The 14,416-nt window shown below is 49.2% G+C and overlaps 1 protein-coding gene across 2 annotated transcripts in view; it reads right to left on the minus strand.

Annotated features, from left to right (window-relative positions):
* bcat2 (branched chain amino-acid transaminase 2, mitochondrial) overlaps positions 1-12,134 on the minus strand; it is a 48,526-nt gene extending 36,392 nt beyond the window's left edge. The window contains exons 1-3 of one of the 2 annotated variants that reach the window (XM_038783389.1): positions 11,798-12,134; positions 8,059-8,171; positions 1,954-2,144 (exon numbers count right to left, since the gene is read on the minus strand). In XM_038783389.1, the coding sequence (XP_038639317.1) occupies positions 1,954-1,989 (36 nt within the window). In that variant the 5' untranslated portion in view covers positions 1,990-2,144; positions 8,059-8,171; positions 11,798-12,134. The other variant, XM_038783390.1, reaches the window with a different exon arrangement.
* Positions 12,135-14,416: the final 2,282 nt, after the last annotated feature.

The raw sequence follows: 14,416 nt of genomic DNA on the forward strand, positions 1-14,416 counted from the left end.
ACCATGGAAATAAGTAAGGAACACTATGCTTAACTAAAGGACACAGTTCTGTGGCATTGAAAAATCATTCGCATTTCAATGTCACTTTGAAATCCCTATTTTTAGAGATCAATATTCATGTGAACTTTGAATTCCTAAGTATTTCTGTGACGAAACATACTGATCTGCACAAGCCAAAAAGGTCCAGGGTGAACCCACAGTCAATGTTGTTAGAATCAGTAATGGTTGCACTTACAATTGGCCTTGGTGCCCCAAACTGCGGAGGGAAGTTGGCTCGAGTATTGTCTCAAAGACCACCAAGTTGTGTTCATAACATGGCCAAATTGAATAACTCACTGAATGATGCTCACTTGATGGGCTGAATGGCCTACTTCTGCTCCTACATTTTATGATCAAACACATTATGTGTCAACCTGCAATTCCTTTCAGCATACACCAGTGACTGGCTGTAATTGCTGCTCAGCCATGTGATGGAGAATATTAGTGCCTTTAGCATCGATATACATTTAGTAGTCATGTAAAAGTACATGTTCCCACAACAACTCAGACTCAGAGAGAGCTATAACACACCATGCAGGGTGTAAACCCCATTCTGAGAGCGAGAACACACCATGCAGGGTTTAAACCCCATTCTGAGAGAGCTATAACACACCATGCAGGGTGTAAACCCCATTCTGAGAGCTATAACACACCATGCAGGGTTTAAACCCCATTCTGAGAGAGCTACACACCATGCAGGGTTTAAACCCCATTCTGAGTGAGCTATAACACACCATGCAGGGTTTAAACCCCATTCTGAGAGAGCGAGAACACACCATGCAGGGTGTAAACCCCATTCTGAGAGCTATAACACACCATGCAGGGTTTAAACCCCATTCTGAGAGAGCGAGAATACACCATGCAGGGTTTAAACCCCATTCTGAGTGAGCTATAACACACCATGCAGGGTTTAAACCCCATTCTGAGTGAGCTATAACACACCATGCAGGGTTTAAACCCCATTCTGAGTGAGCTATAACACACCATGCAGGGTTTAAACCCCATTCTGAGAGAGCAGTAACACCATGCAGGGTTTAAACCCCATTCTGAGTGAGCCATAACGCACCATGCAGGGTTTAAACCCCATTCTGAGAGAGCAGTAACACCATGCAGGGTTTAAACCCCATTCTGAGTGAGCTATAACACACCATGCAGGGTGTAAACCCCATTCTGAGTGAGCTATAACACACCATGCAGGGTTTAAACCCCATTCTGAGAGAGCCAGAACACACCATGCAGGGTTTAAACCCCATTCTGAGAGAGCTACACACCATGCAGGGTTTAAACCCCATTCTGAGAGAGCAGTAACACCATGCAGGGTTTAAACCCCATTCTGAGTGAGCTATAACGCACCATGCAGGGTTTAAACCCCATTCTGAGTGAGCTATAACACACCATGCAGGGTTTAAACCCCATTCTGAGTGAGCTACACACCATGCAGGGTTTAAACCCCATTCTGAGTGAGCTATAACACACCATGCAGGGTTTAAACCCCATTCTGAGTGAGCTATAACGCACCATGCAGGGTTTAAACCCCATTCTGAGTGAGCTATAACACACCATGCAGGGTTTAAACCCCATTCTGAGAGAGCTACACACCATGCAGGGTTTAAACCCCATTCTGAGTGAGCTACACACCATGCAGGGTTTAAACCCCATTCTGAGTGAGCTATAACACACCATGCAGGGTTTAAACCCTATGTTTGGGTGGCAGTCTCGCTCAGTGAAATAAAACATTGTTGAAGCCACTGTGGGTGTTTGTGAATGAGAGGTTATGTTGCAGACAGTGTGAGTTACTCTGTATCTGGGTCTGACTGAAATCTGGGAACCTCCCACTTCTCACTCAGTCCCTGCGCTGTTAGACAGCAGCTAATGTCCCCCTCCCTCACTCACCCTCATATTCCCTCCACTCACCCTCATCAACCCCGCTCCTGCCGCCGCCGCCGCCATTACGCCGCTTTTAGGATCCCAGAGCCTCCCGCGGCAGCGCCGCTGTGGCCGTCCTGGATACTGCAGGCAGCTTCAATCACTCCCCAAGGGGCATCGACTTGATGGGACGAATGGTCTCTTGTGCCCTTATGATGTTGGGAAATATAAATGACATCCTGTTGTAGGAAGAACAGAAAAGCAAAGTATTTTTAAATGCATGAGATCAGTAAGTCTTTGGGGTAGGGGTGGCGCTGGGGGTATTTGAGTGTTTTTGTTCACAAACTATAAAGTTAACATAGATGTTCAGCAGGTTCTTAAACAAGCAACTAGCATGTTCGTCTTTGTTGCAAGAGACCTGGAGTAAGGACATTTTGCTGCAATTACACAAGGTTCTAGTGAGATCACAGCTGGACCACTGTGCATAGTTTTGATGATCTTACCCAAGGGGACATTGGTCTTTCATGTCGGTTCACTAATTAATTTCTGGGATGTCCTAACTGTGAGGAGTCAGTGAGCAGAGGGGTTTCTGTTATCTGGTGTTTACAAGGATGAGAAGTAATCTCGTTGAACATATACAATTCTTAGAAGATTTAACAGGGCAGATGCTTAGAGGCTGTTTCCCTGGCTGTTACATTCTAAAACAATGGATCATACTCTGGGGATAAAGCTTCAACTACTTAGTTTGACCTGATGTGGAGATGCCGGCATTGGACTGGGGGGGCACAGTAAGAAGTCTTACAAAACCAGATCCAATAGGTTTGTTTTGAATCACTAGCTTTCGGAGCGCAGCAACCCCAGTACTTAGGTTGAGATTAAGATATTTTTTCCAGGATTGTCAATCTTCTGAATTATCTACTCCAGAGAGATCTGGGTTCTTAGTTATTATGTATAATCAAGACTGAGATCTGTAGATCTAAGGGAATCCAGGAATATGAAGGCAGAGCAAGAAATTATGGCATTAAAGCCAAATTAGATTACCATGGTCTTATTGAATGGCAGAGCAGGTTCAAGGATTTGAATGGCCTAATGGTGCTTTTATTATGTTTTAATACCAATCTGAGAGCAGTGCCAAAATAACTATTACAGAGTTAGCGAGAACAGGGTTGACCAGTACAGAAGTATAGATACACAGCAGAAAAACAGGCTGAAAAGCACCAACATATTCACCCTCCCCAATGAATCATGTTTACTCTAGATTGCTCCATAGCTAATCTAAATCTCACAATACTATGATCACTGTTCTCAGAGTGTTCCTCTATTAACAATTGAGTCACTTGTCCCATCTCATTCCCCAAAACCGGTTCTAGAAATGGGCCTTCCTCATTGGAGCAGAACTATTCTGATAAAAATGAACATAAGAAACAGGCGCAGAAATAGACCATTCTAGTGAACCCTCTAATCCCAGGAACCAATCTACTGAACTATTCACTGAACCATCTCCAGCACAAGCATATCCTCTCTTAAATATGAAGACCAGAACTGCACAAAGTGCACTGGTACAATCTCACCAAAGCTCTCTACAATTATAGCCAAACTTCCGTAATCATGTAGTCCAATCCCTTTCCAACATGTAATTTACCTTCCTAATTTCTTGTACTTTGTGCAGTTCTGGTCTCCATCTGTCAGTACAGATTTTTTAAATATCTTTCTGTCAATGTATTTATACAAACTCTATTTCAGTGCGTGTCGATCTTTTTGCCAAGGTCATTTTTTAAGGGGGGTGGAAAGGTTGGTTCTGTCATTTGTTCGGGCTGGGAAGGTGCCAAGTTAAGGAAGGTGGCACTTCAGTGGGCCAGCAGTTGGAGGGATGGGCCTTCTGAACTTGTTATATTATTACTGGGCGTCAAACATGGAGAAGATGCAGGGCAGCATGGCGGCACAGTGGGTGGTACTGCAGCCTCACTGTGCTGAGGTTCGATCCGGCTCTGGGTCACTGTCCGTGTGGAGTTTGCACATTGTCCCGTTGTTTTCGTGTGTTTCGCCCCCACAACCCAAAGATGTGCCGGGTAGGTAGATTGGCCACACTAAATTGCCCCTTAATTGGAAAAATGAATTGGGTAATCTAAATTTATTTATTTTTTTTAAATGGAGAAGGTGGAGTAGGAAGGTGGAGACTTTATGGGTGAGGATGGAGGTGGGTTGCTTTAGGAGATCGGGGTTGTGGGCGATGGCACCACTTCCGTTTGCCCCAGTTAAGTATTCGGGAAGTCCTCAAGAGTTTGCCACGTTGACGTTTTGGAGGCAATTTTGGCAGCATTTTAGTTTGGGAACGGAGTCGAAGCTGATGCCGATCCAGGGGAATTGCAGATTTAAACCAGGGAGGATGAATTCGAGGTTTCGGGGATGGGAAGAGGGAGGGGTGAAGGAGATGAAGGATTTGTTTTTGGAGGGGCGGTTCACAAGCTTGGAGGAGTTAAGAGGAAAGTTTGGGTTTCTGCATGAGGTGTATGCAAGTGTGTGACTTTGCTAGGAAGGTTTTTCCGACCTTTTCAATAGTGCCTGCCTCCTCGTTGTTGAAGGAGTTGCTGTCGATAATGTGGTTTGAGGATGTGGTCATCTCACCGTTTTATGGGAGAATTTTGGAGGATAAGGTGTCTCTGGCGGGGGTTAAGGCTAAATGGGAGGAGATGGGGATGGTGCTGGAGGAGGGACTGTGGTGTGAGGTGCTGGAGGAGGGACTGTGGTGTGAGGTGCTGGGGTGGTGAATGCCTCAACCTTGTGCACAAGGCTGGGGTTGATACAATTGAAGGTGGTGCACTGGGCGCATTTGACAAAGTCAAGGATGAGCTGGCTGTTTGAGGGGGAGAGAATATTTGAGAACGGGATGGAAGGGGGGCTGACTGTGTGCACGTTCTGGTCCTGCCCGAAGTTGGAGAAAATTTGGGGGTTATTTTTCAGCACTGTGTCGGTGATTCTGCATGTGGATTTGGAACCGGGTCCCCTTGGGGCTATATTCAGCGTGTTCCGACCTGCCAGAGTTGCAGACGGGAGCAGGGACAGATGTGCACCAAGCCAGCACGACAATAGCTTCAAGGAAAGGAGGTGCCAGTACATCTAACCAGCTTTGTAATGGGGGAGGAGATGGAGAGAGATAGCAGCTGATTGGTTTTTTAATGGGGGTGGAGATGCAGAGACAGCGGCTGATTGATTTTGCAATGGGGGTGGAGATGCAGACAGCGGCTGATTGATTTTGCAATGGGAGGAGATGCAGAGAGACAGCAGCTGATTGGTTTTTTTAATGGGGGAGGAGATGCAGAGAGACAGCAGCTGATTTGTTTTGCAATGGGGGTGGAGATGCAGAGAGACAGCAGCTGATTGGTTTTGCAATGGGGGAGGAGATGCAGAGAGACAGCAGCTGATTGTTTTTTTAATGGGGGGGAAATGCAGAGAGACAGCAGCTGATTGGTTTGCAATGGGGGTGGCGATGCAGAGACACCAGCTGATTTGTTTTGCAATGGGGGTGGTGATGCAGAGACACTGCAGCTGATTGGTTTTGCAATGGGGGTGGAGATGCAGAGACAGCCGCTGATTGGTTTTGCAATGGGGGTGGAGATGCAGAGAGACAGCAGCTGATTGGTTTTGCAATGGGGGTGGAGATGCAGAGACAGCAGCTGATTGGTTTTGCAATGGGGTGGAGATGCAGAGAGACAGCAGCTGATTGGTTTTGCAATGGGGGTGGAGATGCAGAGACAGCAGCTGATCGGTTTTGCAATGGGGGTTGAGATGCAATAACAGCAGCTGACTGCTCAACCTTGCCTGTGATGTTACCTCTCAGAGGCACTATTTCCCCAGTGCAGGTCCTCAAATCACACTTGCTGGCTTTAAAGGCAGATGGTTAAGGTTCCGCTCATAGGTGGTCTCAGAAATTAGGGAATCATATTGATCTGCATTTTGATACCTACCCAAAAACAGGGTGAACCATCCTGGATTGAGAGTACGCTCAGCTTAAGTTCTTCATCAGAATAAAGTGTTATTGATTTGATTTATTATTGTCACATATATCAGTATACACTGAAAAGTATTGTTTCTTGCATGCTGTACAAACAATGCATACTGTACATAGGGAAGGAAGGAGAGACTGCAGAATATAATGTTACAGCTAGAGCAAGGTGTAGAGCAGGAGTTCTCAACCTTTTTTAACCCATGGACCCCTTTTCCTCTTAACTTTTTTTGTGGACCCCCATAGCCATTCCACAGAAAAAAAAGCTTCTTATATGCGTGGTAAACTAACCCTAAAGTCCATCTACCTTACCGTGAGGGTTGGAAACGGATTAGCGGTATTTTCGTACGTTGCCAAACTTATTCTAATATGAAAAGTAATGAAAAAAACTTTTTACTGACTAAATTGAATTAAATTACTCTAAAAATAACCAATTCATATCAAATATACACAGTTTCTAGTGATTGCTGTGTTAAAGAGAGAGCGATAAAGGTGAATATTCATCTTCATCATGAAAACAAACATTTTTTTCTTCTACTTGATTCTCAGTAATAACAGTTGTTCAGAAGTAGAATTGCTCTATGGACCACTAAAATATCACCGTGGACCCCCAATTCGGTATTTGTTTTGTGTGGACCCCCAGTAAGGTTACATGGACCCCCCAGGGTCCATGTGGACCCCGGTTGAGAACCACTGGTGTAGAGAAAAGATCAACTGAATACGAGGTGGGTCCATTCAAAAGTCTGATGGCAGTAGGGAAGAAGCTGTTATTGAGTCGGTTGGTACGTGGCCTCAAACTTTGGTATCTTTTTCGTTGCTGACATGTCAAATTTCCTTCGTCTTCTGAGAAAGTAGAGTCGTTGGTGGGCTTTCTTAACTATAGTGTCGGCATGGGGGGACCAGGACAGGCTGTTGGTGATCTGTACACCTAAAATCTTGAAGCTCTCGACCCTTTGTACTTCCTTCCCATTCATGTAGACAGGGGCATGTTCTCCACTACGCTTCCTGAAGTCTATGACAATCTCCTTTGTTTTGTTGACATTGAGACCACCTACAAGCGGAACACTTGCCTTTGATGCCAGCTTCACTGTGGTTGTTGTTCTTTTCTTCCTATAATAACTCACAAAGAGACTGTTGTTAAATAAGATGCACTTATTTACATATTTGCAATTACATGCTTAGCACAGCATCTCACTCCCAGTGCAAACCTTGCTGGGGGGGGGGGGGGGGGGGGGATAGGTGGTAGTTGGCCTCCGCCCTGTACCTGGGGAGCTCGGACTCCATGAGTTCCATGGAGCGTTCAATGGCTCGTTCCCCATGGTCCTCGTGGTGGTTATAAGAGTTCCACATTGTGAATTTTCTTAGTTGAATCCTATTTGTTTCTTCCTTTCAATGAGCCTGTGTCTTCTTTACAACGTTCTTCTCTGGAGAAGTTATTTTACTCCAGTAAGCTCCTGCTGTGTGGCCACGGTAATATCTAATTCAGTCTTCAGACTTCAATTTTGTTCTATTAATAATCTTTTCAAACCACACACCAAACAATCTCTAACTGTGTTGTCAAATTAGATACCAAATTTGCAAAACTCTGCAAGTCGTTTGTGGGTTGTAACAAACTGCGCAATATTTTCCCCTTCAAACTAATTCCTTTGATGAAATTCAAACCTTTCCATAATAATTATCAGTCTTCTAATATTGTAACCAATTCTTGATAGGTTTTATTCCCACATTTTTCAGGCTGAGCCAAACATCTTATAAATTGAAAGTTTTGCTTCCAATTATACTGAGGAATGCAGAGGCCTTTATATGTTCTGAAATCTTATTGCCTAGAATATAATAATGGAATCTTTCGAAGTATGGCTTCCAGTATTTTGAGTCTTCATCAGATGAGCCCTTCGTGCCAAGGATTCCTGCCATTTTTTCACGATATTGGAATGTTTTCCCAACTTCCCTCAAATTAATCGTCCAGTTAAATACAGTTGAATTGGGGCAGTATGGTGCACAGTGGTTAGCACCACGGCAGATAGTGGAATTTGAATTCAATAAAAATCTGGAATTAAAACTCTAATGATGACCATGAAACCATTGTCGATTGTTGTAAAAGCCCATCTGGGTCTCTAATGTCCTTTAGTAAAGAAATCTGCCGTCCTTACCTGGTCTGCCTTGCATGTGTCTCCAGTCAATGCAGTTGACTCTCAAATGGCCCAGCAAGCCACCTAATTAGGGATGCGCAATAAATGCTGGCACAACCAGCAACACCCTCATCCTGTGAATAAATAAAAAAAAGCCTCATTGCATCAAGGCAAACATGGGCAAGGGCTAGAAAGTCTGCTGATTACCACCTACAACACCCCTACAACTGACAAATCATGACTTTTCCAGCTGATGAATCATGAATTTTCCACGTCAAACAACACTTGGAAGAAACACTGAGAGTAGCAAGGATAAAGAATGCACTTTAGGTGGGGGGCTTGGTCTGGCCTACATGTTCATCACCAAGAGTGGGTCAGCAGCACTTCTGGTACCTAGGTGGGCAAGTGCTGACGGACATACCTTCCAGAGGGGAAAATCTGCTTGACCTCGTTCTCACCAACCTACATGTTGCAGATGCATCTGTCCATGACAATACTGGTAAAAGTGACCATTGCATGGACCCTCGTGAGGACCAAGTCCCATCTTCACATTGAGGATGCTCTCCATGGTGCTGTGTGGCAATAGCACTGTTCTAAACTGGATAAATTCAGCCATGATGTGGAGATGCCAGAGTTGGACTGGGGTGAGCACAATAAGAAGTCTTACAACACCAGGTTAAAGTCCAACATGTTTATTTCAAACACGAGCTTTCGGAGCCCTGCTCATTCACCTGAGGAAGGAGCTGCGCTCCGAAAGCTCGTGTTTGAAACAAACCTGTTGGACTTTAACCTGGTGTTGTAAGACTTCTTACTGGGGTAAATTCAGAACAGAGCTAGCAATACAAAAATTGGGCATGCATAGGACGCTGTGAACAAACAACAGCAGAATTGGATTCAATCACGATCTGTATCCTCATGATCTGGCATATCCCTAACTCTACCATTACCATGAAGCCAGGACACCAATGCTGGTTCAATGGGGGGTGTACAAGAATGAGTATGCCTGGAGCAGCACCAGGCAAAGTTAAAAGTGAGATGCTAATCCCATTAAACTATAATTTAGGAGTACAGCCATATTAAAGTGTTGAAGCAGCATGCTCCATTCAGTGTTCCCAGGAATAGAGGCTAACAAAAGGACTCAGACCCGAAACAGAGGGTAACCAACGGCAAACTGGGAGCTAACTGCAATTAATATCAGTAAGGAAAGACTTAAAGGACCAAAAGCCATTAAACACCAGGGTCTGATCCCTCATCTGAGTGTCTGAATAAAGATACTGGATGCACAGGTTATGATTTTCCAAAGTCCTCCAAATTCTAGAACAGTCCCAGCTGACTAGAAGATAGAAAACGTAACAGTGTTAGTCAAGGGAGGAGGAGAATAAACAGGGAGCCAGCTACAAGTAGATTGGTCTGACATCAGTCATTGGCGAAAGTGCTGGAATGTATTATTAAGTCTTTCCATGGTAAGTGCATTATGATCAAACAAAGGCAGTGAAACTCACATCCCATTAGTGAATAATACATTTTCCCCTAAACCAGCTTGACAGCACACTGAGGATGTAGTTACAATACTTACAGCAGCACATCAACTGAGGGAAGTTAGAACATTATCTTCAGAAAGACTTGTTCCAGCTTATGGATAGGTTGAGTTATGTCATGTGGAGTTTAATGTGGGTATAAATGTTGGGTAACACATACTGGGAGAAACAACAGCAAATGTCAACATAACTTGAAAGGGTCTCATTTCAAACAGGCCGGGCAATTTGTAAGATTGAGCTTGATCAATCCCACTGAAATTCAACAGGTGCCTCCCAAGGAATAACACAAAGAGGTACCCAATTTCTTTTCATTAGAATTACCACCTAAGGTAGTTCTAATAAAAATAAAAATGTGCGAGAGAGAGCATCCTATCTGGTTGCATCACAGCCTGGTATGGCAACTGCTCGATCCAAGATTGCAAGAAACTGCAGTGTGGTGAACTCAGTCCAACGCATCACCCAAGCTTGCCACCTCCACATTGATTCTGTCTACACCTCCCGCTGCCTCAGGAAGGCAGACAGCATTATCAGTGACCCCTCCCACCCAGGCATTCGCTTCTTCCAGACCCTTCCATCAGGCAGAAGGTACCGAAGTCTGAAGACCCGCACATCCAGACATAGGAACAGCTTCTTCCCCACAGCTACAAGACTCAACGACTCCCCCTCGGAATGATCTGTTCCCTGTAAGAACACTATTCGCGACGCCCTATGCTGCTCTTGCTCATGTATTTGCTTTGTTTGGCCCCTTACATAGAACATTACAGCACAGAACAGGCCCTTCGGCCCTCAATGTTGTGCCGAGCCATGATCACCCTACTCAAACCCACGTAGCCACCCTATACCCGTAACCCAACAACCTCCCCCTTAACCCTACTTTTATTAGGACACTATGGGCAATTTAGCATGGCCAATCCACCTAACCCGCACATCTTTGGACTGTGGGAGGAAACCGGAGCACCCGGAGGAAACAAACCGGAGCACCCGGAGGAAACCCACGCACACAGGGAGAGGACGTGCAGACTCCACACAGACAGTGACCCAGCCGGGAATCGAACCTGGGACCCTGGAGCTGTGAAGCATTTATGCTAACCACCATGCTACCCTGCTGCCCTTGTTCCGCACTGTAACCAATCACTGTTTGTCTATGTACCATTGTCAATGTTCTCTGTTGATTATTCTTTTGTCTACTATGTACGTACTGTGTACATTCCCTTGGCCGCAGAAAAATACTTTTCACTGTACTTCGGTACATGTGACAATAAATCAAATCAAAATCTAGATCAGCAAAATTAGCAATTTAATAATAAATGGACGGAATCAGTAAGAATTTCATTTCACACCCAGCAGTCATGAAGCATTCAGCGAGACAGTTGGTGTGTGCATTGTATAAGCAGAATGACAAAACCTATCCAACATCCCTACGCATGGCCCAATGCCCCATGGCAGACATGGTCAGGAGTAGATCCTTCAGGAAATGCACTATATTGTCCAACCTGTAGAACAGGTGGCCACAAAAGTTAAAAGTAATGCGTTCGAATAACGAAAGAGGGCATTTCTCAGTAACGTTATACAACATACAGTGCAGGAGGATGTTCGGCCCATCGAGTCTGCACCGACCCACTTAAGCCCTCATCCCCGTAACCCAATAACCCCATCTAACCTTTTTGGTCACTAAGGGCAATTTATCATTGCCAATCTACCTAAACTGCACATCTTTGGACTGTGGGAGGAAACCGGAGCGCCCGGAGGAAACACACGCAGACGCAGGGTAGAACATGCAGACTCCGCAGACAGTGACCCAGCTAGGAATCGAGCCTCAGACCCTGGTGCTGTGAAGCAACTGTGCTATCCACTTGTGCTACCCTAACAGAAAGAGCAAATGCTGAAACCCGCTACGTCAATCAACGTCCATTAAATTCAGAATGCCCAATTCCTTTTTTGCCCAATTAAGGGGCAATTTAGCCTGGCCAATCCACTTGCCCAGCACATCCTTTTGGGTTGTAGGGGTGAGACCCACGCAGACGCAGCAATCAATATCCATGGATAGAACAGGCAGGTTAACAATCTGAGAACCCTTTGTCAGAACCAAAAAAAGCAAGTGAAAATGAGTGAAACTCCTATTAAAATCTTGGAGTTCCTGGTTTCCACATTGCGTGCTGTAGGTAAAGTCACAGACCTCAAAGATAATTCCCCTCCCTTTAGCTGACGACTTTGGCACTCACTTTGTCAGCTGAGTGTTGGCCCAGCAGGGTAAGGTTAAGAGAGATGGCACTTTGTGATGTAATAGGAGGTTCATTCTGAACTAATCTTCGGTTCCGAGCTCCGTCCAGACAACACTTTAAAGCTTTGGGCACAGCAGCAAGGAGTGGAGCTGAAATCCTGTGTAAGTTTACAGCTTTCCTGCCGTGTGCTGGCCAGGATTGTGTGGCATTTTGGTACATTTACTACCTGAGGATGTTACAGTAATAATTTTTATAGTCAGCTATTATATATAGTCAGTTAGTGATTGTCAGGGGGGCTGAGTGGGAATGAAGTCCCATCAATAGTGATGGCAGCAGCACACAGAGCAGCCCCCCCCCCCGCCATTACCCCCATCCCCCATTACCCCCAGACCAACCCCTATTACCCCCAGCCCCCCATTACCCCCAGACCAGCCTGCCCACTACCCCCAGCACCCCCATTACCCCCAGCACCCCTTTACCCCAGACCAACCCCCATTACCCCCAGACCAGCCTGCCCATTACCCCCATCGCCCCCCTTTACCCCCAGCCCCACCCCATTACCCCAGACCAACCCCCATTACCCCCAGACCAGCCTGCCCACTACCCCCAGCGCCCCCATTACCCCCAGCACCCCCCTTTACCCCCAGCCCCACCCCCATTACCCCAGACCAACCCCCATTACCCCCCAGACCAGCCTGCCCATTACCCCCAGCACCCCCATTACTCCCAGCGCCCCACCATTACCCCCAGCCCCACTCCCATTACCCCCAGACCAGCCTGCCCATTACCCACAGCCTGTCCGCCATTACCCCTATCCCCCCATTACCCCAGCGCCCCCCTTTACCCCCAGACCAGCCTGCCTATTACCCCCACCCCCTCCATTACCCCATTACCCCATCCCCGCCCCCCATCGCGCTCCCCCCATTACCCCCAGCCCCACCTCCATTACCCCCAGGCCAGCCTGCCCATTACCCACAGCCTGTCCCCCCCATTACCCCCTTTACCCCCAGACCAGCCTGCCTATTACCCCCACCCCCCTCCAATACCCCGCCCCCATTACCCCATCGCCCTCCCCCCCATTACCCCCAGACCAGCCTGCCTATTACCCCCACCCCCCTCCATTACCCCATTACCCCCCCATTACCCCATCGCGCTCCCCCCATTACCCCCAGCCCCACTCTCCCAGGCCAGCCTGCCCATTACCCACAGCCTGTCCCCCCCCATTACCCCCAGACCAGCCTGCCTATTACCCTCACCCCCGCCCCATTACCCCATCGCCCTCCCCCCCATTACCCCCAGACCAGCCTGCCTACTACCCCCTCCCCCCCTCCATTACTCCCTCAATCCACACTGAAGCCAACTCTGCTCCCTCAGGGCCGACTCCCTGCCTGTGCCCCGGGATTGGGGACTGGGCCTCCCGCCTCACCCAGCCGCCGGCTCGCTCTGCTCGAAGCCCGCGCGCGGGAGGCGCCAATTCAAACTGTAAAGGCCGTGGCGGGGCCGGCTGGGGGAGGGGGCGGGGCCGGCTGGAGAGGGGGCGGGGCCGGCTGGGAGAGGGGGCGGGGCCGGCTGGGGGGGGGGGGCGGGGCCGGCGGGGGGAGGGGGCGGGGCCGGCGGGGGGAGGGGGCGGGGCCGGCGGGGGGAGGGGGCGGGGCCGGCGGGGGGAGGGGGCGGGGCCGGCGGGGGGAGGGGGCGGGGCCGGCAGGGGGAGGGGGCGGGGCCGGCAGGGGGAGGGGGCGGGGCCGGCTGGGGGAGGGGCTGGCAGCGTGCGTGTTCAGGCGGAGCGCGGTTCGGATTGGGCGTGGTCCGAGTGGACGGGGTTGGAGTGGGCGGAGTCACGGTGGGCGTGGTCAGTGTTGGCCCGCCCTCCTGACGCCTCCGCGCGGTTTTGACCGTTAACGGCCGCCAGTCAGTTCCCCAACCACTACCCCAAACACAGGTAACTGAGGGGGGCGAAGAGGGGTTTGGGGGAGGGGGGGGCGAAGAGGGGTTTGGGGGAGGGGGGGCGAAGAGGGGTTTGGGGGGAGGGGGGGCGAAGAGGGGTTTGGGGGGAGGGGGGGCGAAGAGGGGTTTGGGGGGAGGGGGGGGCGAAGAGGGGTTTGGGGGGAGGGGGGGCGAAGAGGGGTTTGGGGGGAGGGGGGGCGAAGAGGGGTTTGGGGGGGAGGGGGGGCGAAGAGGGGTTTGGGGGGAGGGGGGGCGAAGAGGGGTTTGGGGGGAGGGGGGCGAAGAGGGGTTTGGGGGGGAGGGGGGGGCGAAGAGGGGGTTTGGGGGGAGGGGGGGCGAAGAGGGGTTTGGGGGGAGGGGGGGGCGAAGAGGGGTTTGGGGGGAGGGGGGGCGAAGAGGGGTTTGGGGGGAGGGGGGGGCGAAGAGGGGTTTTGGGGGGAGGGGGGGCGAAGAGGGGGAGGGGGGGCGAAAGAGGGGTTTGGGGGGGAGTGGGGGGCGAAGAGTGGGTTTGGGGGTATGGGGGGGCGAAGAGAAGAGGGGTGTTTGTGTGGAGGGGGGGGGGGGGGCGAAGAGGGGTTTGGGGGGAGGGGGGGGCGAAGAGGGGTTTGGGGGGAGGGGGGGGCGAAGAGGGGTTTGGGGGAGGGGGGGCGAAGAGGGGTTTGGGGGGAGGGGGGG

The sequence above is a fragment of the Scyliorhinus canicula genome, chromosome 23 (assembly GCF_902713615.1).
Source record: "Scyliorhinus canicula chromosome 23, sScyCan1.1, whole genome shotgun sequence".
NCBI lineage: Eukaryota > Metazoa > Chordata > Chondrichthyes > Carcharhiniformes > Scyliorhinidae > Scyliorhinus > Scyliorhinus canicula.